The sequence below is a fragment of the Schistosoma haematobium genome, chromosome 1 (assembly GCF_000699445.3).
Source record: "Schistosoma haematobium chromosome 1, whole genome shotgun sequence".
NCBI classification, from domain to species: domain Eukaryota; kingdom Metazoa; phylum Platyhelminthes; class Trematoda; order Strigeidida; family Schistosomatidae; genus Schistosoma; species Schistosoma haematobium.
In genome coordinates, this window is record NC_067196.1 from 70,170,331 (window position 1) to 70,197,187 (window position 26,857).

General features: G+C 40.0%; 1 protein-coding gene across 1 annotated transcript; it reads right to left on the reverse strand.

Moving 5' to 3' along the window:
- Positions 1-1,982: 1,982 nt before the first annotated feature.
- Positions 1,983-15,451, reverse strand: CNTN5_1 (Contactin-5). The gene is made up of 2 exons (XM_051208481.1): positions 13,758-15,451; positions 1,983-13,723 (listed from the first exon to the last, which is right to left on the reverse strand). Exon 2 carries the CDS (start codon positions 7,187-7,189, stop codon positions 6,431-6,433), a length of 759 nt encoding a protein of 252 aa, XP_051075020.1. The 5' UTR covers positions 7,190-13,723; positions 13,758-15,451; the 3' UTR covers positions 1,983-6,430.
- Positions 15,452-26,857: the final 11,406 nt, after the last annotated feature.

Here is a 26,857-nt window from a genome sequence, read left to right on the forward strand (position 1 = left end):
TCAGCAGTACGACTTCGCCTTCGGACCTTGGGTTTGTTGCTTTTAGTCTTACCGCTCTTCAACCGACCTGTCTGATATGGTAGGACCTTGAGGAACGGTTGTTCCAGCCAGTATAGCTCGGTTGCTTCATCACGATAGGAAGCCCGACCACCACGTCAAGGTATCAACAACGGTCGGGATTCATGATAGCTCTCAACAGCAGGTTCCATGACTTACAAGATCTACCGAAGGAAGAAAGAACTACTATGGAGGACAACTGGAAAGGTATCAAAGAAACATTAACTTAATTTCTCGTCGGGCTAGTCACATGTTATTGATCTGAATTGTATTGAAGTCTTGTAAAACAGACACTAGAAGGCTATCTAGTGTAGATATTCGTCTAAGGTAAATTAACGTTCCATTCAAGTAGAAAGAGAAACGGAGCGTTATAAGAGTTCAGAAATTATTCTAGTGAATCTGACAACCTGGAAGAGGTTGGAGTATGAAGTGCTTACAGAGGTGTGTAATTAGTTCAACCTTCGACATCTAAACGGATATATTTTCTTATGGTATAAAGTGGACATTCAGGGCAGTAGAATAAAACATGATAACGGAAATATTGCACGCCAAGAAAACTAAATAGATGAATTTATTAAACCTTCGTTTGTAAGCGACAGCGTGATAAATTATTAAAAAGCTATCATGAATAACCAAACAAACCTTTACTTATAATGATTAGAGCAATGTAAATAATATGACTTTTCGTTACGAAAATAATAGCCTCATGAAGAATAATTGATATAATCAAGTGCACATTGAACCTAAATGTAAGCTTCGCATTACCGTTACACCAAATTATAACTTTTCAAATGAGCTTTGTTTATTTTCGCTCTATAAATAACCTAGATACATTTGATGGATGAAACTATATGAATACAAATTTACTTTACGAAGTGAGACTGGACCAATTCAACAACAACAACAACAACAACAATAATATTTGGAAATATTGGTACCAAAAATTAAATACAAAACCTTACCCGAACTTGCATACGTTTTTTCACCATATCAAGTGGATATATTACACATTTGGATCCAATCCCTGCAAGTCCACCAGAGATCAAACTTTGAACAGGACCTTAGAGTTGGGAGACATAAGGTTTGTAAAACATTTAACTAAGCTGATGATGACAGAAGAACAAGAATGAGATCGCTATAAAGATATAATGAAGTGAGTCAGTAGTAGAAAAGCGATAGGAGTACTTTTTCTAAAAACTTATCTGAGTTAAAATAAACTAGAACGAAGGGAATTCTCTACCTAATTAATCAGAATATGAGTGAGTTAAAATGTGTACATACACTAATTACAGACTACTAGAAACAGCACTATCTGTTTGCTGAATTGTCAGCCTGGAAATACGGGATGTTAAATACGATGAAATTCTGGTTGTAAACCTTCATTGTACATAGAAACGAACAGAGTACCTAACATCGATGTTATAGTCTATTTTTAAATTTCTAGTCGTTAATAGGAGAGATCTGGTTAAAATGAAAGATGAAATTCCACAGAAGACGCAGTGATTACGTTCGTACGATAAAGCAGGAGAAATGTGAGGGCGAAGATAAGAATGTCACGAGCCAAAATGAATGAATACAGCAGTATACACGACTACCAATGAAATGTAAATTCATTTAAAAATTAACATGTTATTAATTTTCAAAATTTCTGTAGACTTCTAGGTTGCAATTAAGAACATGTACTGATCTGGCCCATAAATGGTGGAAGTACGACAATTGTATCTGATCAGTGTATTCCTTTATATATTCAGTTTAGTGTTGTTTCTCACTTCTCACCCCCCGTATCTGATTTATTTATTTATTTGAAGACATAAATATTGGTACAAGAGGGCACAAAAATATATCTGTGCCACACAAAATAATGAGAATTCGAAGAGAAGGAGAAAAGGCAAGGGGCGTAAAAAGAAAATAATGAACAGATTAGTGCAAGGTAGCGCAATAATAATAATAATCCCGACCGAAGCTGCTACCTTGACGCGGTGATCGGGCTTGCCTATCGTGATGACCCCACCGAGCTATATTGGCTGGAACATATGTTTCTATAGGTTCTACCATGCCAGGCAAGTCGATTGGAGAACGGTAAGACTAAAAGCAGCAACTCAAGGTCTGAGGGCGAAGTCGTATTGCTGACTGTAGAGGAGTGTGACAGCAGTAAGGTGTTTCCCTCAGACAACCAGCATCTGCAGCGATGCTGCCTTCCCACAAGGAAGGAAGGGGTTAGAAAAGGTCGACCCTAAAAATGTCACACCTCACCTTACCTCACGGATTTCCGTCTCCGGCGGTAAGGCCCTTTGAAGAACGGAGCTAACACGTCAAAAACCTTCCACAAAAAGGCCGTGCGCGACCGGCCTCAAGCAGTTGTCCCTTGGGCTCTGCGGTCACGCTTCCAGGTCGTCAAGACCAACACTAATCCAATTTCCTTTTCAGATTCCTCAAGAAATACCCTTCCACGGTTTGGGCAGCCGGGAAGTGATATCAGCCCTCATACCCGTAACACCACACGAGACCAAGGTGGTCACATTCAAATCCTTCCTACACCTCCTAATACCTCTCTTATCTCCATGACTAACCCTCCTCACGTCTCTTTATCACCTCGCACCGCTAGGGCAAACGATTCGAGTACGTGGAACGTTATTCCTGGTCTCCTGAAACCACGCTCTAAACTACACGTAGGAGCTTTTAACGTCCAAACACTGTGCCAAATAGGACAACAGGCTTCCTTAGCTAGGACTTTAGAATCCCGCGCCATCGATGTGTGCTGCGTCTCCGAAACGCGCATACAGGATCCGAGTAGCATCATGCATTTGACATCACCATGTCAAAACAAAGAACCAACTCGATTCACACTTCGTGTATCTGGAAGTCCTGATTCTGCTTCCTGTGGCCTCGCCGGCGTAGGTATAGTATTGAGTCCTAGGGCAGAACTAGCTCCCTTACAGTGGATCCCAGTTGACAGTCGTTTGTGCGCTGTCCGACTGAACGGAACAGTAAGGATCCGAAAAGATAGGGACACTCGTCGTTGCCTCTTCGTCGTCTCTGCTTATTCTCCCACTGACTGCAGCTCAGATGATGTCAAAGATGAGTTTCACAGGAAGCTCTCCGACCTTCTCCTAAAAGCTAGGCGCCCGGATGTAGTAATAGTGGCCGGTGACTTTAATGCTCAATTAGGTAAACTAAGCGATAGGGAAAGACACCTGGGTGGATCTTATAGTGTCGTGGCTCAAAGAACAGATAATGGCGACCGTCTGTTGCAGCTATGCTCAGATAACCGCCTCTTTCTTGCAAATACAAACTTTAAGCATAAGGAAAAACATGTTTTGACACGGCAACCCTCCAACTCATGCCAACGTTTGACCGAACTAAATCACATCGCTATCAGCCACCGGTGGAGGGGCTCGATAGAAGACTGTCGCTCATTCTGGAGCACATGCTTAGATTCAGATCATGCTCTAGTACGAGCGCGTATTTGCCTGCGTCTTACTGGACGTAGGAAGGACGCTGCAAGTAAACCCCTTAGGGCCCTACTTAATGATAGTCAAGCTAAGAGTATATTTCAGGAACAACTAGGAAAACAGTTAGGCAGCCATGTATGTGATGCCCACCCCGAGGCAGCATGGAATGATATCCGAAAAGCTGTGGAAACAGCAATGATATCTGCTAGTACGGTAACCCGTAAGGTTAGGGAGAAACACTGGATCTCAGCAGCATCTATCGCACTGATAGATGCTCGGAAACTCATTCCACCTGGCTCTGAACATAATGAAGAGCGGAGTCAGCTTAAGCGCAGGCTGACAAGTAGTCTACGCAATGATCGTGAACAGTGGTGGGTAGCGAAAGCAAGAGAGATGGAAAAGGCAGCGGCAGTAGGTAATAGCAGACAATTGTTCAGACTTGTTAGGTAAACCGGTATTAGGAACCCGACTGTTAGCGAAACACTCTCAGAGAAAGATGGATATATTATACATTCTCAATCCAGGAGATCGGATCGATGGGCAGAACACTTTAGGGATCAGTTCAACTTCGGTTTCCCACGATCTCTAGTCAACCTGAATGGCAATTTAGTGCAGGTCTTCCGTCTCTTTACGAAGTTGAAAAAGCCATGAGAAATCGGAAGCGAGGGAGAGCAGCAGGCCTTGAAAGGTTTACCCCTGAGATTTTTAAGGATGGTGGTCCAGTATTGGCAGTGAGATTAACTGAGGTCTTAAGTAGAATTTGGGAACTGGACGTAATCCAATCTGACTGGTCTCCATCACTGATTGTGCCAGTCTATAAGAAAGAACAAAAGTCCTTTTGTGACAATCACAGAGGAATCAGTTTGACAAATATAGTGTCTAAACTATTAGCCTCAATAATACTTCGACGCCCAACCAAAGCTCGTGAAGAGCAGACCAGAGAAAACCAGACTGGTTTCCGACCTGGACTTGGGTATATAGACCAGATATTCACACTACGTCAGGTTCTAGAACACAGACACACATTCAGACGCCCCACAATCGTAGTGTTTCTCGACCTTAAGGCGGCATTCGACTCTGTTGATCATGAGGTTCTATGGCAGTGTTTGTCACTGAAAGGAGTACATTAACCTTATAAAAGCTCTCTCTACTCGAACACAACTGGTAGACTGAGAGCTTATGGCGAACTGCCATCAGAATTGGTTACCTCAAGTGGTGTTCGTCAGTGTTGTCCACTCTCTCCATTCTTGTTCAACTTCGTCATCGACATGCTTTTAGAGATGAAACTTTCCTCATCTAGATTTCCAGGGTTGAACTTCTACCGTGAGGTTCACTTGTTGACTTAGAATATGCCGATGAAATAGTTCTATTTGGTGAAGATGCTGACAAAATACAGAGTCTTCTAACCACTATAAGCAACAATACAAGCATGTTCGGGATGTGATTCTCCCTCTCGAAATGCAAAATGTTGCTTCAGGATTGGGTTGCATTGACACCCGAACTAATGATAGGGAGTGAAGTAATTGAGCGTGTCGATCGCTTCGCTTATATTGGAAGTCTCATCAGCCCTTGTGGTCTGGTGTGTGACGAAATCTCAGCACGGATACAGAAGGCTCGACTAGTTTTTACGAACTTGCGTCATTTATGGCGTAGGCGAGATATCCGTCTATCAACCAAAGAACGTGTTTACTGCGCAGCAGTTCGTTCCTTCCTACTTCATGGCAGTGAAACATGGCCGGTAAGAGTAGAGGATATTCGTAGGTTACTAGTATTTGATCATAGGTGTCTTCAAAATATTGCTCGTATATCCTGGGACCATCGAGTAAGTAATGCAGTTGTTAGGAAACGGGTACTAGGTAAGGATGGCAAATCAATTGATGAATTAGTGAAACTTCATCAGTTGAGATGGCTGGGACATGTGTTGCGTATGCCCAACCACCGACTGCCTCGATGTGCGATGTTTTGTTGTATAGGAGTAGATAGGAAGAAAGCTAGGGGCGGCCAGACCAAAACATGGCACAAGTCCATGAAGTCACTGACAAGTGGACTGAGTCATGTTGGTAGGTGTAGACTACCTGGTTGGGGACCGCGAGATGATAGCAACCGATGGTTAGAGACCCTGAATGATATGGCTCAAAATCGTTTGCAGTGGTGAGTGCAGGTGCATTCACTCTTTGTGTTCTCCCAAATTCTAATCTTCTGAATTCTTCACGTCCTTTTTTTCTTTCCAAATTTATTACACTGGATTGTATTCTTTGAATAACATCTTCAAAACCTAGTCTTTTCGATCATTGCTTATACTTTTACTATGTCTACCACTATGGGATTTGAATCGACAATTGTATCTCTATGCTAATGTCGTATGGCAACTCGAACTGATGTACGTACGTAGTAAGTTCTACGTTGTTACTGACTGACTGACTGAACAATAATACTGGGGAAATGGAAAGGTACAATCCGAAGAAATCTTTCAGTTAAGGAAGAAACAACCGATTTTCACGAAGAAAGTAAAAGAAGGTTACAGCAGGATCGCCACTAGCTTCCATTCTGAGCCATATCTGATAACGTCTCTAGCCATTGTGTCACACCACCTCTAGGACCCCAGCCAGGGAGTCGTGAAGGACCGACAGAATCCAGCCCTTTGCAGCTTTCTTTCATACCACGACACCATGTCATACACTGACCACCTCTCCGCTTCTTCCAACCAGTCCGATAGTCGGCAAACAATGCACGACGTAGAATTCTCTGGGACGACATTCGTAGAACATGTCCAAGCCACCGAAGTCGGTGTTTCATGATGCATTATCATCTATGGGTCTGAACACACGATGTCGAACCTCTGCATTACTAACATGGTGTTGCCACTGAGTATCAGCAATCCTTCAGAGACAACGATGATCGAACACAGAGAGTCGTTTAACTTACTCAACTCGGAGAGGCCAGGTTTCACAAACATAGAGCAGAACTGCTCTCACCAACGCGTTGTAGATCCGACCTTTTACAGCCAAACTAACATCACGAAGGCGCCAAAGATGGCCCAGATTGGCATAAGCCGCTCTGGCTTTCACTATACGTGCATTGATCTCATCACTCACACCCCCACCAGCACTTATGCAGCCACCTAGATACATGGACTTCTCGGCTACTTCTATCTGTTCACCATCCAGAGTGAGTACATGATTGGAATCCTGCCAGTCTTGTAGAAGTACTTTGCACTTCGAAGGTGCAAAGCACATACCATACCTACGGACACTGATTGCCAACTGACTAAGTGCGGATTGCATGCCTTGGGCATTATCGCACAGTAAGACAATATCGTCCGCATACTCAAGGTCGAGAAGTCTTTCTCCAGGCAACAGATCCACACCACCATTACTTACATCCATCAGAGCTGTTTCTAGAATGTCATCGATGGTAAAGTTGGAGGGGAATGGTGCGATTGTGCAACCCTGCCAAACCCCACTGCTTGAATAGAACAATTGAGAGAGGTGATGGCATGCCTTTACTCTGCCTGAAGCGTTTGTATATGGGGCCTTTAGGATGTTAATAAACTTCTCAGGCACACCCTTCTTCAATAGACAATCCCAGAGAACAGTCCTGTCCAACAAATCGAAGGCAGCCCTGATGTCAAGAAACACTACGATTGTTGGCCTTTGAAAAGTATGGCGGTGTTCTAACATTGGGGGATGGTGAAGATATGATCAATGCATCCTCGACCGGAACGAATACCAGCCTGCTCCTCGAGAGTCAATCTTTCTCGAGTTTTGAACAACCTACGAAGTATGACGGAAGCCAAAAGAAACCCAGTGCTTATAAGCGGGACGTTTCGCGAACCCACAACTGACTGTACCCGCCATTCTCATGGCGTCATGAAGTTGCAGCCAATGCTCATCTATCCTTTTCGGTGGAATGGTGGCTAGCCTAGAAGCTAGCTCGGTTCGATACTTACTAACAACAGAAGTTGCAACCAGCTTGCTAACATCAATCCCTTGGTGGCAGTCACTCCGTTGGCCACTGAAAAGTAAGGTAAGATTGGCGCAGACCAAGGCATCATCAGAGTCCAGATAGGTACTCCAAAAGGAGCGGCAGTCTTGTAAACAACCACGCCAGCAGTAGCTGATCGCGATGTGATCAATCTGAGTCCAGGCTTGAGATGCAGAGGGAGGACGTCAGGTGGCACATCGGCGATGACTGTGCCGGAAGTTAGTGCTAGCCAGAAACAGGTTGTGGTCTGTGCACAGTTGCGATAGACGGTCACCGATATCTGTCCTGCGACCAACAAGTCCCCATCGGCCGCCTAAACGACTCTTTTCTGCGCCTAGACGCCCGACCTGAGCATTCAAGTCTCCGGTAAGTACTACAATATCTGTCGAACACACTTTCTGGAGAAGAACAGATAACTGGTGGTAGAATTCATCCTTGATTGCATCCGGGCTGCAATCTGTCGGGGCATAGGCGGAGATGACGAAAAGACATCGTTTCTCACGCCGATTTCTTCTCACTTTGATGGAACTTTATAATCTAACAGCACATAACCGACTGTTAATGGGGATCCAACCGATTAGTGCTGCCTCAGCTCTAACGCTTAGTGCAACACCAGACGAAAATGCCACATGGTTCCCGGATAAATGCACGTAAAACAAGCCTTTCGAAGCGATAGATGGAGAGCGAATTTGTAGTACTTCACCAGTCTTGAATACGGGTCTCGGATTTGTTCTTTATGGATAATATTTCTCACGTTTAGTTTTTCTTACAGTGGTTGATTTCATTTCGACTCATCTCAGATTGCTATTTTCCTTTCTCCTTGCGTTGATGTGAGTTGTGAAAACCTGGACTGACACATTTGTATAATGCTCTATGCGGATAACTGATTGATAGTGTTGATATATTTACTAAATTCTATTCCACAAAGGTCTGGTTCTGGGAAAAAAAGTTAAATTAACTCATTCAGCGGGTCCTTTCAGTGTAAGGGGTAATGATAATACCCGGATAATGGAAATGAATTATGTTTTGAAATATGGATACTTGAGCCAAATCAATGGACGGAAAAATAACAGATTTCATTAGTTAACAAAACATACCAACTGAACGGTTACCGCTATGGAATTGTGGTGACTTATCAATGAGATTGGGATGCAAATAATACTTTCCTTGATTAATCATTTGGTTTAATGAATGATAAATGGCAAATTGAATCCCTGTTTGTGGTGCTATAAGAAGAAGAGATGGTACAAGCCCACGGAAAACCCTTGAGCACCTTCACGAGTTATGATGGAAACAGCTGCATGTGACATGCTCCTAAAAAGTAAGAATACAATATTTGATTAATTGGTCATCGGGATTTCAGTGTATTCTGCAGTAGGAGTAGAATATCTGTTTAGCTTTTAAATGAACTTACTTCAAAGTTGTTCAGTGATCTCTTAAAAAGTCGATTACCCGTTGAAATATCTGTCAAGTAATGATAAAAGACATCATTAGAACTCATACTGTGAGCACTTATTTACATGACCTTTCTATACACAGCCAATCTGTACATTATTACAGGGATTATAAAACAGATTCTCAGATAACCAGTACAGGTTCAGTCAGTCACAACGTAGAAATTCGTACGTTCGTACATCAGTTCGAGTTGCCATACGACATTAGCATAGAGATACAATTGTCGATTCAAATCCCATAGTGGTAGACATAGTAAAAGTATAAGCAATGATCGAAAAGACTAGGTTTTGAAGATGTTATTCAAAGAATACAATCCAGTGTAATAAATTTGGAAAGAAAAAAAGGACGTGAAGAATTCAGAAGATTAGAATTTGGGAGAACACAAAGAGTGAATGCACCTGCACTCACCACTGCAAACGATTTTGAGCCATATCATTCAGGGTCTCTAACCATCGGTTGCTATCATCTCGCGGTCCCCAACCAGGTAGTCTACACCTACCAACATGACTCAGTCCACTTGTCAGTGACTTCATGGACTTGTGCCATGTTTTGGTCTGGCCGCCCCTAGCTTTCTTCCTATCTACTCCTATACAACAAAACATCGCACATCGAGGCAGTCGGTGGTTGGGCATACGCAACACATGTCCCAGCCATCTCAACTGATGAAGTTTCACTAATTCATCAATTGATTTGCCATCCTTACCTAGTACCCGTTTCCTAACAACTGCATTACTTACTCGATGGTCCCAGGATATACGAGCAATATTTTGAAGACACCTATGATCAAATACTAGTAACCTACGAATATCCTCTACTCTTACCGGCCATGTTTCACTGCCATGAAGTAGGAAGGAACGAACTGCTGCGCAGTAAACACGTTCTTTGGTTGATAGACGGATATCTCGCCTACGCCATAAATGACGCAAGTTCGTAAAAACTAGTCGAGCCTTCTGTATCCGTGCTGAGATTTCGTCACACACCAGACCACAAGGGCTGATGAGACTTCCAATATAAGCGAAGCGATCGACACGCTCAATTACTTCACTCCCTATCATTAGTTCGGGTGTCAATGCAACCCAATCCTGAAGCAACATTTTGCATTTCGAGAGGGAGAATCACATCCCGAACATGCTTGTATTGTTGCTTATAGTGGTTAGAAGACTCTGTATTTTGTCAGCATCTTCACCAAATAGAACTATTTCATCGGCATATTCTAAGTCAACAAGTGAACCTCACGGTAGAAGTTCAACCCCTGGAAATCTAGATGAGGAAAGTTTCATCTCTAAAAGCATGTCGATGACGAAGTTGAACAAGAATGGAGAGAGTGGACAACACTGACGAACACCACTTGAGGTAACCAATTCTGATGGCAGTTCGCCATAAGCTCTCAGTCTACCAGTTGTGTTCGAGTAGAGAGAGCTTTTATAAGGTTAATGTACTCCTTTCAGTGACAAACACTGCCATAGAACCTCATGATCAACAGAGTCGAATGCCGCCTTAAGGTCGAGAAACACTACGATTGTGGGGCGTCTGAATGTGTGTCTGTGTTCTAGAACCTGACGTAGTGTGAATATCTGGTCTATATACCCAAGTCCAGGTCGGAAACCAGTCTGGTTTTCTCTGGTCTGCTCTTCACGAGCTTTAGTTAGGCGTCGAAGTATTGTATTAAGGATGATTAGTGCGTAGGATAGCTGAGAAACAAGCTAAAAGCAAAAAGCTATTTAAACGAATCATATGAGCAATATTGTACCTGCGTGGCATGACGCCTTGGGAAACCGTCAATAAATATAATAGATTAACGACAAATATAGCATATCATTCAATGAATGTTGTTGAGTGACGTTGAGAACTTTAACATCAAATATTCAAACGTAATTTAAGTGAATCGGACGTGTTGAACGAAGGGTAGTAACCACCGAAAAATAAAGTATGCTCCTCAGCAGACAACTGTCTAGACTTATCGAGGCAAAGGGTATTAAAAATGAGGTAGTTAAAGAAACTATCAGGGAAAAAGACGGGACTATTATTTACTCACAATTCAGGAGATCAGATCAATAAGCAGTACACTTTAGGAAACAGTTCAACTGACCTAAAGTCACGCTTCAGTTATCCATTATCTTCAAGCAACCTGAAAATGGTGGTCCGGTGTCAAAAGTCAGATTACATGGAATCTTAGTTAGAATCTGGCAACTGGACGCAATCCTATCCAACTGGTCTCGATCGCTGATCGTCCCAGTCTAAAATTCTCTAATGATAATCACAGGGGACGGATTCAGAAAATTTGATTGTTTTCCGTCAGCTTGCATTACAAGTCGCGTAGGTGAGACATCCGTCTTCCAACTAAAGGGCAAGTTTACTGTGCAGCAGTTCGCTTCGTTCTACTGTGCGGGTATGAAACATGAACATCAAGAATAGAGAATATTCATAGGTTATTGGTATTCGATCATAGGTGTCTTTGAAGCGTTCCCCGCGTATTTTGGGACCATGGAATAAGAAATGTCTGGGTAAGTAATAGGGTATTAGGTAAGAATGGTAAATCGATTGATGAAATAGTAAATCCTCATTAACTGAGGTGTTTGAGATATGTGTTACGAAAGCCCAACTCCCGCCAACCTTGACAGGCGATATTGTGGTGTAGTATCAGAAGTAGTTTGGAAGAGCTTGGAACGACCAAGCCGAAACATTGCATCAGTCCACGAAGGCATTTACAGCTGGGCTGGGCTATGTTAATAGGTGTAAACTACATAGTTGGGGCCTGCGTGATTATTGTTACCAATGGCTAGAGGCTTTGAATGACTGCTCAAAACCATATGCAATGGCGCAGGTGCATTCATTCTACGTCTTTCCCCAAATTATGAGATCCTAAATAGCTAATCGTTCTGGTTTATGAAACTGGACAAAATCTTATTGCTATAACCTGATCAATATAGTGTCCAAAGTATTAGATCATCAAACGACACAATTCTCTCAGAGAAAATGCTGAATAAACTAAGATTTCTAGATGTTTTCAGCAATAATCTTATGTTTGAAAGTGTTTCTCCTAGCCGAGAATCAAAATGTTTCAAAGATGGTTTGTATCTATGGCACGCTGCGTCCTTATAAAGTGAAAATGGGTCAATGAACAATTCCACTAAGTCCTATGTCGTTAAAAACTGCTGAACAGAAATCCAAACGACTTACTTACACCTGCTGCCACTCACGGAGGAGCATAAGTTGCCCACCACCACTCTCCATCCAACTCTGTCCTGGGCAATCTTTTCCAGTTCTTTCCACTTCCTATTCACCCTTTTCATGTCTGATTCCAATTCCAGTCGTAGTGTGTTCTCCGGCATTCCACTTTCACGTTTACCTTGAGGATTTCAAGTTAGGGCTTGGCTCGTGATGCAGTTTGGTGATTTCCGTAATGTATGTCCTATCAACTCCATCTGTCTTTTCCTGATTTCCTCTTCAGACGGAACCTGGTTTGTTCTCTCTCACAGTAGGTTGTTACTGATGGTTTTCGGTCAACGGATATTCAGTATCTTACGTAGACAATTGTTCATAAATACTTGTACCGTTTTGATGATGTTTGTAGTAATTCTCCAAGTTTCAGCTCCGTACAGTAGAACTGTCTTGACGTTCGTATTGAAGATTCTCACTTTCATATTGGTTGACAGTTGTTTTGAGTTCCATATGTTATTCAACTGTAGGAATGCTGTCCTTGCTTTGCCGATCCTCGCCTTTACGTCTGCATCTGAACCGCTACGTGAACGTTTCCAACTCTTCCAGAGTTTCTCCATCAAGTGTGATTGGGTTAGTGTTCTGCGTGTTGTATTTGAGGATCTTGCTTTTTCATTTGTGTATGTTAAGGCCTACTGATGCAGAGGCTTCTGCTACACTGGTTGTCTTCATCTGCATTTGTTGGTGTATATGAGATAGGAAAGCTATGTCATTTGCGAGGTCCAAACCGTCTAGTTGCATGCAAGTTGTCCATTGTATTCCGTGTTACCTCTCCGATGTCGAGGTTTTCATAATTCAGTCGACTACGAAAAGAAAGAGGAAGGGTGAGAGTAAGCAGCCTTGTCTGACTTTAGTCCTTACTTGGATTGTATTTGATAGCTGTCCTCAATGAACGACTCTGCAATGTAGTTCGTCGTATGTTGACGATCTTCTCAAGTAAATCATAGTGTCGAGGGGACATTTATCATTTGGAATATGAGGAACGCTTCTCAACTCATTTATCCATTGAAAAATCAAATGTAAATATATGGACGTAGAAGTCTAGATATTTCTGAGATCAAAACGATTTGACCTGCACTCTAAACTTACATTCCACACAGTTTATAAATCGCTGAAGGCAACTTTAAAAATACACATATATTACTAGACAAGTCAACTGGGAGCTAACGATAGCACTATTGAAGAAGCTTACCCGTAAGTTTTCGGCTCACCTTGAGCAATGAAACGTGTGCGTAGGACGTCTAATGGTTGAGTAACTACTGCTGCTAAAGAGCCCGCTCCACATCCGCACAGAAAGTTACCAATAGGTTTGTAGGTAATAGGTAAGCCAAATATTTTGTTATCTGAAATAAGGAGACTGTTGACTTCACGCAGCCATGAAAGAATCACTTCAAAAGTAAGAAACTGAACACTAGTGAACGTAACCGACTGCATTTGAGCAGGAACATGACCTTTCCAAAAGCAATAGCACCCTCTTCCTTGCTTATGCACCTGACGGCTTGCATAAGACCTTGATACTTGCTTGTTCTGGAAACTTCGATTGGTTCCATCTGTAGCTACTCAGAATTTAGAAAAAACTAAGATGCCTACCTGAAAACGTATTTTAATTACGTCCAAAGGTTGTACAACTGCCCTAGCAACAAAACCACTGACAGAACCAGCAAGAAGGTACTCATTTTTCGATAAACCAGTTTCTCTATCCTGTACTTGCACCATCACTCTGAGATTTTTATATACTTGACATTTTCAACTGAGTTTACGGTGGCAACTGCGTTGATTGTTCAGCAACGCGTGACTCCTTGCAACCAAAAGTAGAAAAAAACACTAGATACTGATAAAACATGTAAGGAAAGTTATGAATCTGTAGGCGCACTAACCCTGGAATGGATCACCAGATTATATAATGTGTAACTTCAGTGATTTAGGTTACCACAATCAGTCAGTCAGATACAACATAGGACCAGGCACATATGTGCATCGGTCCAAGTTGCCATAACTCACTAGCACAACAAGATGAACACCGAATTCATAGCAGTTAATTCAGTGGTGGTAATATTTGAAAGAAATTTTTTGTATAAGGATATAACGCATAAGAAAGAATTAGTTCGTAGAAATAAAGGAATTCAGCAATTTTAACCTCATGGTTTAAGGGAAGACAAAGAATGTATAAACCTACGCCACTGTCATCGATTTTGAACCATGTTACCAAGAGTCTCCAACTATTGGTTACGATATTTAAATAGACCCCAACTAAATAGTCTGCATCTACCAACATGGTTAAGATTAGAAGTTAGTGACTGTATGGGCTGATACCACGTTTTGGTTTGGCCGCCCCTAACTTTCTTCCAAACATCCCCAACACAAGTCAACATTGCGCGTCGTGGTAATCAGTGCTCAGGCATACGTGACACGTGCCCTAATCATCCCAGTCGATGAAGATTTACAACCTCATCAACTGATTTACCATCATTCCATAATACCATGTGTCTAACCTTACCGTTACTTACCCGGACAGAGTATGAGCACTTGCAAATACTGTCATCATAACTTTAAAGCGCAGAACGATGAATTAGCGTTTAAGTACAAATTACCTATGTTGCTAGCGATAAAATCAACAAGACGTTTGAGTGGAATAGAACTTACTAAATATATCAACACTATCAATCAGTTATCCGCATAGAGCATTATACAAATGTGTCAGTCCAGGTTTTCACAACTCACATCAACGCAAGGAGAAAGGAAAATAGCAATCTGAGATGAGTCGAAATGAAATCAACCACTGTAAGAAAAACTAAACGTGAGAAATATTATTCATAAAGAACAAATCGGATACGAGGATGAAAAGTGGGAAACAACACTAAACTGAACATATAAAAGAATACACTGATCAAACGTAACTGTCGCACTGCAACAATTCATGGGTCAAATCTTTATGCAACTCGGAATGTCTACATTTCCCTAGAATTTTCTACAGCGGCTTCCCTGAAACGGGCGAAATTTTTCCCGCAATTGGGAGGTTGGGTCGAAACACAAATTGGGATTATTTCAAGAATTTCACGTGCCTAACAGGCTAATTTTACTTGTTTTAAGTCAATGTTCCGGCTTATCATATACCTGTCCAATCACGAAGCTTTACCGCCACGTGAGTCTCCTTGTACCCTGACGTATCTAAACGAAGAACCGTGAAAGTGAGATAATGAAGAAAACTCAATTATGATTTACGACAGGCATATGTTGATTGCGTTTAGTTGTCAGACGTTTCGATAAGTCTGTACAATTTGTCCGAATATGGTATTTCATTTTCATAAAATAACAATTACGTCAAAAATGGTTCAAATGATACAAATGGTTATGGACGGAATAGAAGAAGCTTTCGCTTAACAGGCTTCCGTGTCTAGTAGCAGGGGATCATGAATAACTACAGGCAAGAACCTAGGTATATTACCGATAAAAGAGGAAAAAGGGAATTGGTAAATCATAGTATGATGATATCCTTAGACCTTAAGAATGGATCAAGTTGCCTCTTAAAGGACTCCTGGGAAGTCGCTTGGACTAGCTCGGCCGGCAGCGAATTCCGGTGGTTGACAACTCTTAAGGACTCGAAGTTGTGTCTACAATCAGTTCTGCTTTGTTGTGTCTCCAATTTCTGGGTATTATCCCTTAGGTTGGTATTGGGACTAAGCTTATGTAGGTGTTTAAGAAGATGTCCAGAAGTGTTAAGGATACTGTAAGCCATCAGATGGTCACCTCTAAGACGCCTATACTCTGATGAGTAGAGGTTCAGTGATTGGAGGCGCTCTTCATGAGGTTTAAATTTGAGTCCCCGAACTGACTTCGTGGCTCACCGTTGGATACACTCCAGAGTGTCTTTATCCTTTTGGAGTGAGGGGAAAATATTGTTTCCGCACTCTAAATGGGGACGGACAAACTATTGAAGATTATATGTAAAGTTCTTCCGTCAAACTGGCCAAAAATATGCTTCAATGTTACCAGTGCAAGGTTTGCTAGAAAGGCATTTTCGTTCTTTATATGCTTGTATTGTCTCCATGCTCCATTGTTGTCAGTTCATTTGTATTCTGCCCAACAGTGTTTTTGCAGCTTAGCAGGCGAATAGTGTGGTTCTTGATTATTTTAGGTTGCTTGTAGCTTTTGGGGACCTTTTGAAGAACTGGCTGCTTTGTTGCACATAAGATCGTGTGCAGCAAGAAGTCCCAATGAGCATCCACATCGAGTTGAGGGTGAACATCGCTATCCACCTGTTGTAGATAGTCCTATAGAGCTGAAACATTCAACCGTTTGAAATTCCAGCGCATGTTGTTGGTGGGATATCTTAGCTCAGTTTTGCTGACAAAACTGAAAGCTATAACGGCGTGATCGCTTTTCCCCAGGTGAGCCAGGACTGAGAGGTTGTCAACTAGGAATTCTTCGTTTGTAAATACACAGTCTAATCGCGACGGTGTCTGATTGTGTCTCCAAAGAGTTGCCGACCTCACATTTTCGTATAATCCCAAATCCTCAATGAGGTTGAAGAACCGAGTTTCAGTTGAGTTTTCACCTCCAGTATACATATGTTTCGCGAAATTGACTCTATGGAGATTGAAGTCCCCTAGAATCAGAATATGAGTGAAACCGAGACGCGTAAAGCGGTATAGTCTTTCCAGCATACGACTTTCATACTCGATGTCGTCAATGGGCTTCCTATATATGACGCCAACTAGGCACCTCGAAGTAGCAGACAATCTTACAGAGCGCCATATGGATTCCTCGAGATTGTTAAACTCGAGGTTATGAACTTGGTGTACCTCCAAGCAAGATCGTATGCATACGGCTACTTCACCCTTAATTCCTGTTTTTCTGTCGTTGCGAAACAAAGACATCCCAGACATTGCTAACTCCCGGTCCGAGAACTGAGAAGATATCCAAGATTCAGATATCCCTATCAGGTGAGCATTAGCAGCATTGCTAAGCTCACTCAGCTCATCCATTTTGTTTGGTAGACTCGCAGCGTTCATGTATGAGCAGTTTATGCTTTCGATTTGAAACGCGTGAGGTTCTTCCTGTTTGTCTGTGTGAGCTTTACGTGAATGGACAGGTGGCCTACCAATATAAGGTTTGCCGAGTTGGTAGGCCCTGTGCTTTACACGTTTTTTATAATCAAGACAGTCCACAAGTGGAACGATCGGCTCCGACTTGCCTTTGTGCTTGGTACTGGCTTCATATGACCTGCCAGGGTGCATGTGGATTCCAGTTGGCAACCGACGTCTGTTGGTACGAAATTCTTCCAGAGTTGCAGCCGCCATATGGGAGGATGGAAAAGTTATCCTCATTAACCGGGGTCTAGAATCACCATCCTTCTTGGCTAGTCTCGTCACATGTTGAGTCAGTATGTTTTTGAGCCTCAAAGACTGTTTGATGAATTTCCATCCCCTAATATCAGAGTTTGCTTGACTAGGGTCCGTGTTTTTCGGTACACCTTGCACAATTATATTTCTTCCGCGGGAAAACTTCTCGCGAGATTCTTTAAGGATGTTCCGGATGAGATTGCGCTCAGAATACGGGATGTCGGGCAGTATTCTTACGTTTCCATTGGATGTCAGTAAATGACTAGCTAGCAGGGCATCCTCTACGTCGGTAGCATTCTTACACGAAGTCAAATCGTTATAAAGTTGAATCGAATCAAAGTTGATCTAACAGCATGGTTAATATTGAGATATATCTGAATCTAACTGTATATGATGTTGTCGTCAATGATCTGAGGTAATCTCATGACCGACTTCCTAATATATAAGTTTCTTCGTATACACTTACATGAATTTATTCCTACCTGGACAATTAATAATCATGCAAACAGCACTTGTCCAGTAAGCAAATATCATCTTCCTGATAATTACATATTTATAATAATCGATTGTGACTTGTACATATGCTACTTCATACATACATTTGTAAGTCCTGTTAAAATACCTTTCCATATGCTCGTTGGTATATGTCTGCCCACTGAGTTATCTAGAACATTCTTGTATATTTCACTCCATATTATTCATCTACCCAATCCAAATACAAAATATTTTAGTTCACTCAAATGGTCTAGCTAACTTTTTCTAGAACCTAGAGACTATAACTTTTTCCAGTCGTGATTCTATGTGTAGGAAGAAAGCTGGGAATAGAATGAGCAAACAATCGTCGTACTAAACAAATTAACTAAAAATCGCTAATCAACGTGGAATGATCAAACCACCTCAACTCTCCCCAAAGAGTTGAAGGGTCTTCACATGGGACAGTTATGACCCCTAGTAATAAAAGCTTAAATGCCTAATAACCCATGACGTCGACACCCTTTATGGCAATCAGAACAACAATAAACATAAGGATATGGAGTGCTCAGACAATGTGAGACTGGTAAAATCACTGGGATATTAATAGAAGTGAAAGTGTGGCGGTAAATAAATCCCCAAATGATAATTCTTTAACTCTTTGATATTTAATGCCGACACATCTAACTGAAGGCGTTCGGTCATGCAACCGCGCCAAATCCCTAGTGAGTACGGTGAACTTCGCATCGCTCTCAACCGTTAACCAGCTTAGATCAAATGCTTCTCGACGTATCGATAGCTTTCCCAATATATCTTCACTTCTGATTTCCGATTTGATTAGGTTGATATACTTAGGGGTGTTATGTGTACAAGCGTTAACAAACTCCGAGTCCTTGTTGATCTTTTGTAGGATGTAGAAGTTTTATCAAGTCAGCCGGTGTCTTCATAGCTTAATGGAACGATTGGGAAAAATATTTAATACTTCTATGGATCCCAAATATATTTTCTACATCGTAACTGATGCTTGGATTTTCCATTCTAGAAAGTGAGCTCAAATTCATATATAACTTTACACTATAAAGTAGCTGTGAGCTATCTCCGCGTTAAATATTGAATCTCTATTTTCTGAGTAGTCTCGTGTTCAGCTTTGTGGATTGTGTGGTTATTGTCCAATGCCACTACAGGGACGCTTCATATAGAAGGTGTTTCTGGTTAAAGCGCTGACAAACTCCGAATACTTGTGGCATCTTCATCAGCAATTAGATGAAGATATAGCTAATATCTGAAATAAGACTTTTGAATATGTCTTTTGAATAGACTAACTTTGACCAAGAGTGAATAAAAGTTCAGTAATTCCGAATTCAATCATTCAAATATGAAAATAAATTAGTCTTTCGTTTATTAAAGTATAATATACTGAAGACCTCGGGTGACACACATGCAAACCAGTAAATGCTGCTTGTAATAAACAATAAAAACACAAAGTAACAAAATAACTTCGAAACGACGATCTTGATCCTGTAGGGCTAGTGAAATGTCATTGGGCCCAAGTCATACAACAATCAGGCCACTGATTTTTAAGGACAACCACCGCATATCAATGATCCATGCTCTGGTGGTCCCACTCTCCTGTACCTATTTCGTGCCTATATGTAACCCTCGTTCTTTTGATAGAAGAAACCAGTCTTTATTTAGATCTTCAAGCAGTCATAGTGGAGTGTGGGGTCACCTGTTCAGACAAACAAAGCTTTTCAGCATTCAATATAAGATAATAAGTAACATAATACCTGTAAAAAATGAGGAAGTGAATGAATACTTGAACTCTATTGTTTTGACATATGCTTAGTTGTTTGAAGTCAACTCTTAGCCAATCAAACTAAGCTGTTTCACCTGCCCTTACCAATATATTCCTGAAAAAACGTCTTTTGTGTTATAAGGTCTTCAAAGCAGCCATAGTACAGTGATAAGACGAAAGGGTTATTCACATTATATGCTGTCCACGAGGTGCACCTTCGGAATTAGCTGGTTGTTCACACCATGCCAGTCAAACTAGAGTAGGCCTCCAATCACGTGACACATATTATCTAGGTTTGTGATCTATAACCACAATAAATAAGCTCCACAATTCAAATGATTCTTACTAGTGAGAAGTAAAAACCAAGTGTAAATCTAAGATGTTAAAGATAATCAGGGTTCCATAATGCATTCTTCAGAAATATCATTATAATCGAAAGATATCAACCCAGTAAATTCAGAAGTTAGAAATGAATGAGTTCAGGAATATATTTAAAGCGTCGACGTATTTTTAGGAGTTTGATTTAAGCTGGCCAGGTGTTGCGAAGGATGCGTAGCACAGCGTACTTACTCGTAATCTGGTGCGGATGCATGACAGAACACCATCAGCTAGGGTGTGTCCACTAAGAGAAATGAGGTCCACTATTTTTCAACATCATGTTACATTCGATATGGTGTAACGCATAAATAGATGACTTCCTTTCACGTCTAAATTTCGCTTCAGTCCGTAAGTTTCCAAACTTCCAGTGGAATCATATAGTTTGGCGGTATAATGCCCCAGAAAGACTTCGGTCAGTTCGGTTCCCAAGTTAGATTCACTACATGGTTGTTAATGGTGTCAGTATATAGCATTGAATAATGCTGAATATTTCAGTTTTCAATGTCACATTTTAAACCCGAGTTAGGTGATGTGACGCTTTCTCAAACACAGATAATATAGACCACATCTCATTACTTCCGTCTCCTTTACATGACTTCAGTTTTCGGTAACTGTATTATCTGTCACCTTGTATCCACGTTGGTAAAACTCGCAACTTGCAAACTAAACAGAGTTGCTTGTGTCTTGTTTAACTACATTCAGAAGTGCCCTCCTATCAACTTGGAGTTCATTTTACCGAACTTGAATAAACGTTGTGTTGAACTCCCATACAGCGTTGGAGAGACTATAATTCTGCCTTTCCCGAATACAACCAATCCTTCAAAATCGGGTCATTTGCTGGCCACCGTAGTCTTGTCAGAATTTTCTGACCACTTATTTTGCAAATGCGGTGGTAGGCAAGACTGGATTATTTCCAAATTCAAATCGGACACACCTTATTTGTTCCAGTGGTTTACATATATTACACTCAAGACTAGTCAAGTCATCAGCTGAACATCAAATAGGTTCATGGCTGAATAGCCTCATAATTAGTTTGCAAGTAACCGAATAGTTTCTTTCCAATAGATCATACAAACTTTTCCACACTCTACCATAACCCAGGTTACTAGGCAAATAGATCCAGGCCTCAATAGCCGTTCTGGAATTTCCCTTTAATTTATGCAACAGATGTGACAGTATTTGACCAGAATCAAACAACGTACTTATGACAATGCTAGCAAATTCACTAACGAGACTGTATTAGTGAATATGTTGTCTATCCAAATACATAATGTCAATTCTGGGCAAGCCAATTTTCTAAACATTTGTATACAACGTATACTTAACCTCATTGACCCATTTGCTATTTGGAATGCTGAGTGGTTCTTCCCAACGAACATTACGATCAGTACTACACCCCAAAACATTTTCACCTTACTATCTACTTCACCATTATCTACAGACAACAGGTCATCTTCTTCCAAACCCTTCACTTAATTCACCAAGCTCAACCTCATCTTGAATCACCCAACAACTTAAGCTCTTTTTCCAACCCGAGTCAATTTTCTAATCGCTTCTTCATTAATATCTTACCTAACTTGAGACTAGCAGAACTAAATCTAACAGAAACCACACTAAGGGCACTAATATTATTTAGTTTACCCCCATTATTATTATTATAAGCTTTATTCAATATTATGTTTTTGGCACAATATAGAATTCTCAGCGTAAAGTATTTCAACAAGTTTCCGTTGCTTTCTTCTTGGTCGGTCCTGGAGATAAATATTGAGTGATCGCCAGTTAGATGTTAGCAGTTCAGTAAATGAACATCTGAATAATGTACATTCTTTTCGTTGTATATTGCCAGCAACCACATTGTCCCTTATTGAGTTTTTGTAACTTTGACAACGAAAGGTTGTACAATTTTCAGAAACGCAGCAGAATAGGTTATGCGATTAATAAACATAGTGATATATTAAAACAAGCAAAAATAGATAACTTGTTGAAATATATAGATGGCAGGAATAGGTAGCCCAGATGCTCAAGCAGGCCGCCCATGTCATCAAACAGATTATAAACGGCTTTGGCAATCTCACCTTCCACCTTTATAATCTCCTTTGACTTTCCACTCATCGTTTTTATAGTATATCTCCGTTCCACACAAGTATGTTTATCAGGTCAAGTTCATATTAATACATAAGTAATCCAACGAGGTAGAAGAATAGAGTTTAAGACAACGTAGGTATTCAGGGTTTGGCAACGCCTCTACACGTAACACCCTTATAATCAATGTAAACCAACCTAATCAAATCGGAAATCAGGAGTGAAGACATATCGAGAGGCATTTGATCTAAGCTGGTTAACGGTTGAAAGCGATGCGAAGTTCACCGTACCCACTCGGGGTTTGGCGCGGTTGCATGACCGGACGCCTTCATCTAGGGTGTGTCCAGTATGATTAATGAGGTCCGTATCAATATCGAATGCTTACAGAGCTATTGTTTTTGAGAATTTATTTACCTCTAAAGAATTACTACTTGATCCAAAATGAATGTCGAGACAAATACAAAGTGTAGAGTATTCAAAAATCAAGCTGAAGTAGCTTTATACTGCGCCAGAATCTTGCTCTAGTTTATTATTGATTCATGCTGAATTGATTCGCTAGTAACTTACGTCTAAAAAACAGAAAACCAAATTCCAGTTCAGGTACTAATGTTTATTCATAAATTACAAGTAACTGACCTAAATTTATTGTTTTAATAATGATTATAACAAATAAACTTAAAACATTCTTCTTTTAGGTTTCCAGAGCAAAACTTCCAAAATACCATGCCAAATGTACGGTGAAACCAAAAATTTATGGGGTCAAACGTATTAACAAACAAGTTCAAAACCTTAGTTAAACAAATGTATCCAAAACACAGTAAAGGTAATTATAGTAAATATAACAGTTAGTAATAGGTCAAATACTTCCAGTTCTTCTTATAACATAGCTTTAATGTCTTTAAATTTCAAATCAAAGATGTCTATCTCGGAATGTCTAGTGTAGCATGGTGTCGAGTCGCGGTTGACTATAAACACCGCTACAGAGAAACACGTGCCAAGTAAATCAGAAGGCGAAGGTTGAACGTAACCAAATAAATCCATAAAATCCCCGAGAAGCCAAATATCAGAAGGCAATTAATGGACCAAATCGAGATATATTCGCTGGCGATCTCGTGGCATCGAAAGGATACCGAGATCGTGCCAGGATACAATCTTGGTTACAGAACGTAACCGAATTCGCGCGAACTTACAATCAAAGTGTGTGAATAATAATGGAAGCACAATATAGCTGTCATTAGCACAGTCGAACAAAAGCACATTCAAACAAACACTGGTACAGTTGGTTATAATAATAATTGTTTTTATTAAACCAGTCGTGTTCTCGTGATAAATGTGAGTCACTACACTAGCTTGACGAACTTCGTGCATAGGATTTGGAGCAAAACTTTCACAATGATAATAAATGTCATCATCTCTCATGAAATCTCTATTTCAGTAGTGTATAAATCTGATTAAAAACTATCTGTTGATAATGTAACCTCTAGATTACTATGCAGTTTATTTACAGTTAGATAATGCTGATGTCTGTCTCAATTACTTATACCATTTGAAAAATTGGATCAAATCATGCAATTGGAAAGTTAACAAGACTGTGATACCATGTTCCACATCTACGCTTTTCCTAGCGGAAACCACGGCATGAGGAAAGAGAGTTCGTCAAAACAATTACCATTAGTCTTCTTGACATATATTTGCTGGATTGCATGTAGCTTGGCCCACTACTATTCTTCAGAATGTTGAATCGTTAGTAGTCGCTCCAAGTAACTTATAACTACGCTGTGCCAAAAACATTATTTTTATTATTAGTATATCAAGTACTTATCCAATCACAGTTTAAAACTATGGAACTAATTGTTCTCCCATAAAATAGATTGTATTTTTCAAGTCTTACTAAAATTTCAACTATTTAGAGCCATCTACTCATTAAAATAAGTTCCAAGCTGTAGTTTTATTCCCTCCTCAAATCATTTTTAATTTCTGTCGTGATAAACTCATTTACAGTTTATTTATATGATAACTCCAAATGATTACATTGAGTAGATCATTAATAAACTAATAACATGTAATATCCGGATGAGGAGAAAATTTATTTTTTAAAATGTTCCGACGTTTCGTGACTCAGAGTAAGCCACTTCTTTAGAGAATAAATAAATAAACTGAATTAACACAAGTTTAAATAGTGCAAAAGAACAAAGCAAAGATATTTAGTGCGATCAGTTAAAAACATGCCTGATCAAGTCACTGTCATATAATTCCGGACAAGGGGATTTATTTTAAGGCGCGTTTGTGTATTCTTGTGTGTATGTTGAAGGATGAAGAGATGTCACATTTGTGATGTGAAAGAATGTAGTTGAATTTGTATGTACTTATGATTATTTAAAGTATCCGAATTAATGTACCAACTAGGAACTCCCGAAAAAGTGCAATTTAAACCACGTAGAACTCGATGAGCACAAATGAACGTATTGTATTTGGAATTCCCAATAAGGAATCCTTAGTTCGTACAATAGAATTCCGAATTTCTGTCATCGATTGTACTCATTCTGCTTAGGTTCGTCGTGTGTCTGTCCGACTGTGTATTGTATGTTGACTTTGTATGATCTAGAATGTACTCATTAGTATTAGAATTAGCAACCAAAATTGGAACAGACTCACCTGGTTTGGAATTACATTTGATCAAAATATCGGTTCTACGTACTTAAATCATTGATATCTAAAATTCGAACTATAGATTTTCTAACCATATCCTCCCCTACGAAATAATGTTGGATCTTCATATCCCCAAGTTATCAACGATGTGGCTTCATTTAAAACATATTTCTCACACTGACTAGAGTAAACATGAGAAGTGACTTCATGGTAAGGATAAACAACAGTTGATATGAAATCATCCAAATTGTAATCAAAATCGAGCTCACTTAATACTCGTGCTTCACATTGAACAAGTTCCTCACAAGCAACAAATTCATTATGAGGATTAATAATATTTGATATGACATCAAGATTTGATTCTTCTGAAACACTTTCGTCAAGTTTATTAGGAATGTCATTGCAGAGTAAAGGGTCATTAGAAAAATCAGCATCTATCAAGACTGCATCACGCTTTCGATCATGACTAGGTTCATTCAACATATTTTCCTCAGATTTATAAGGAATTTCATCAGAAATATGTGAATCGTTAGGAAAAACCATATCTGGTACAATAAGATGAGAAATCTGATAAGTTGATTGATTAGAAACTGTTGTCTCACATGGATTCTGAGTTTCATTTAACCCTGGTCTGCTATGTGACTCTATACTGCTTTTCGAAGTCGTGGATAAAGATAAATGATCGTTAGAAACACCCAACTCAATAGAATCACAACTACAAATTTTAAGATTAGTTGCAGCGGAATGAACTGTAGTATGACATACTGACTGAATGTGTCCTATCCTACCACATTTAAAACATTTAGCATTACGAAATGCACATGAATTACGAGAATGAAATTTGCCACAGGATAAACATTTACCAAACTTGATCTCACCTTTGTGAACTGTATCGCATATCCTCAATGAATTATCTGCATAACGTTGAGTACGCATTTGATTGCGATAACGTAGTAATGTAGCTGAATCCTTGATGTCCTGATGAATAATTTTATGAAATTTCCCTCCCTTACTATATTCGAAATTTGTATACTTAACATAGTGGTTCCTTGAGAGTTGTATAAGGAAGCAAAATGGGCTTTTCCAGCATAGCTAGAGTTCTTAATGAGCTGTATGCTTCTTTTCCAATGAATGTGAGGAAGTGTGCCACAATATTAAAATCCTCAACATCTTCTTTGGTCATAGCCCGAATTTCGAACCTTTCCAACTAATCCTCAAAAACATCAAAATCTGAATGTACATCCAACCGTTCCATCACAGGCTCCATTGCGACGCCAATGTGATTATTAAGAGTATTTGAATTATAGTACGAACTAAAAATTCGAGAAATAACGCAACTGGATCAAGAAGTACAAGATAAGCACGAACGAATATACTGTATTTGAAATTCGAAATCAAGCATTCAAAAAGTACGAAGGAATCATTAGTTCATTCAAACACCACAACTAAATATGTTTGCTTTATTCTTTTGTGCTATTTAAACTTGGATTAATTTAGTTATTTTATTTATTCTCTAAAGAAGTGGCTTACTTTGAGTTACGAAACGTCAGAATGTTGGAAAAATTTAAATTTTCCTACTAAGATGTTACAAATATATCACTCACATTAACAACAACCTAATAATTCTCAATTTATTTAAAATTATCAAGTCAAACTATAGTGTCGTTTGCTATGTTAAGCCCATATACCTTATTCTAGCTTTCGGACAGGCCAATCCATTCATTCTACTTGAGTCATATTTTGACCTTGTTAATTATCGCTTATCAATCTTGACTGTTTTTATATGAGCGCATATGTGCGTGTACGTTTCTTATCCTATTCATCACAAGTCTGCAACTTATTTTTATTTGACTATAAATATTGGTTAATGCTTGGGTAAATGGAGTTGGCTCACATGCCTTTTTCACCGTGCATCATTTCGCTTCGCTCTTTTCTCTTCGCTTCTCCGATATTTTGTCTGGATCAAAGATTCT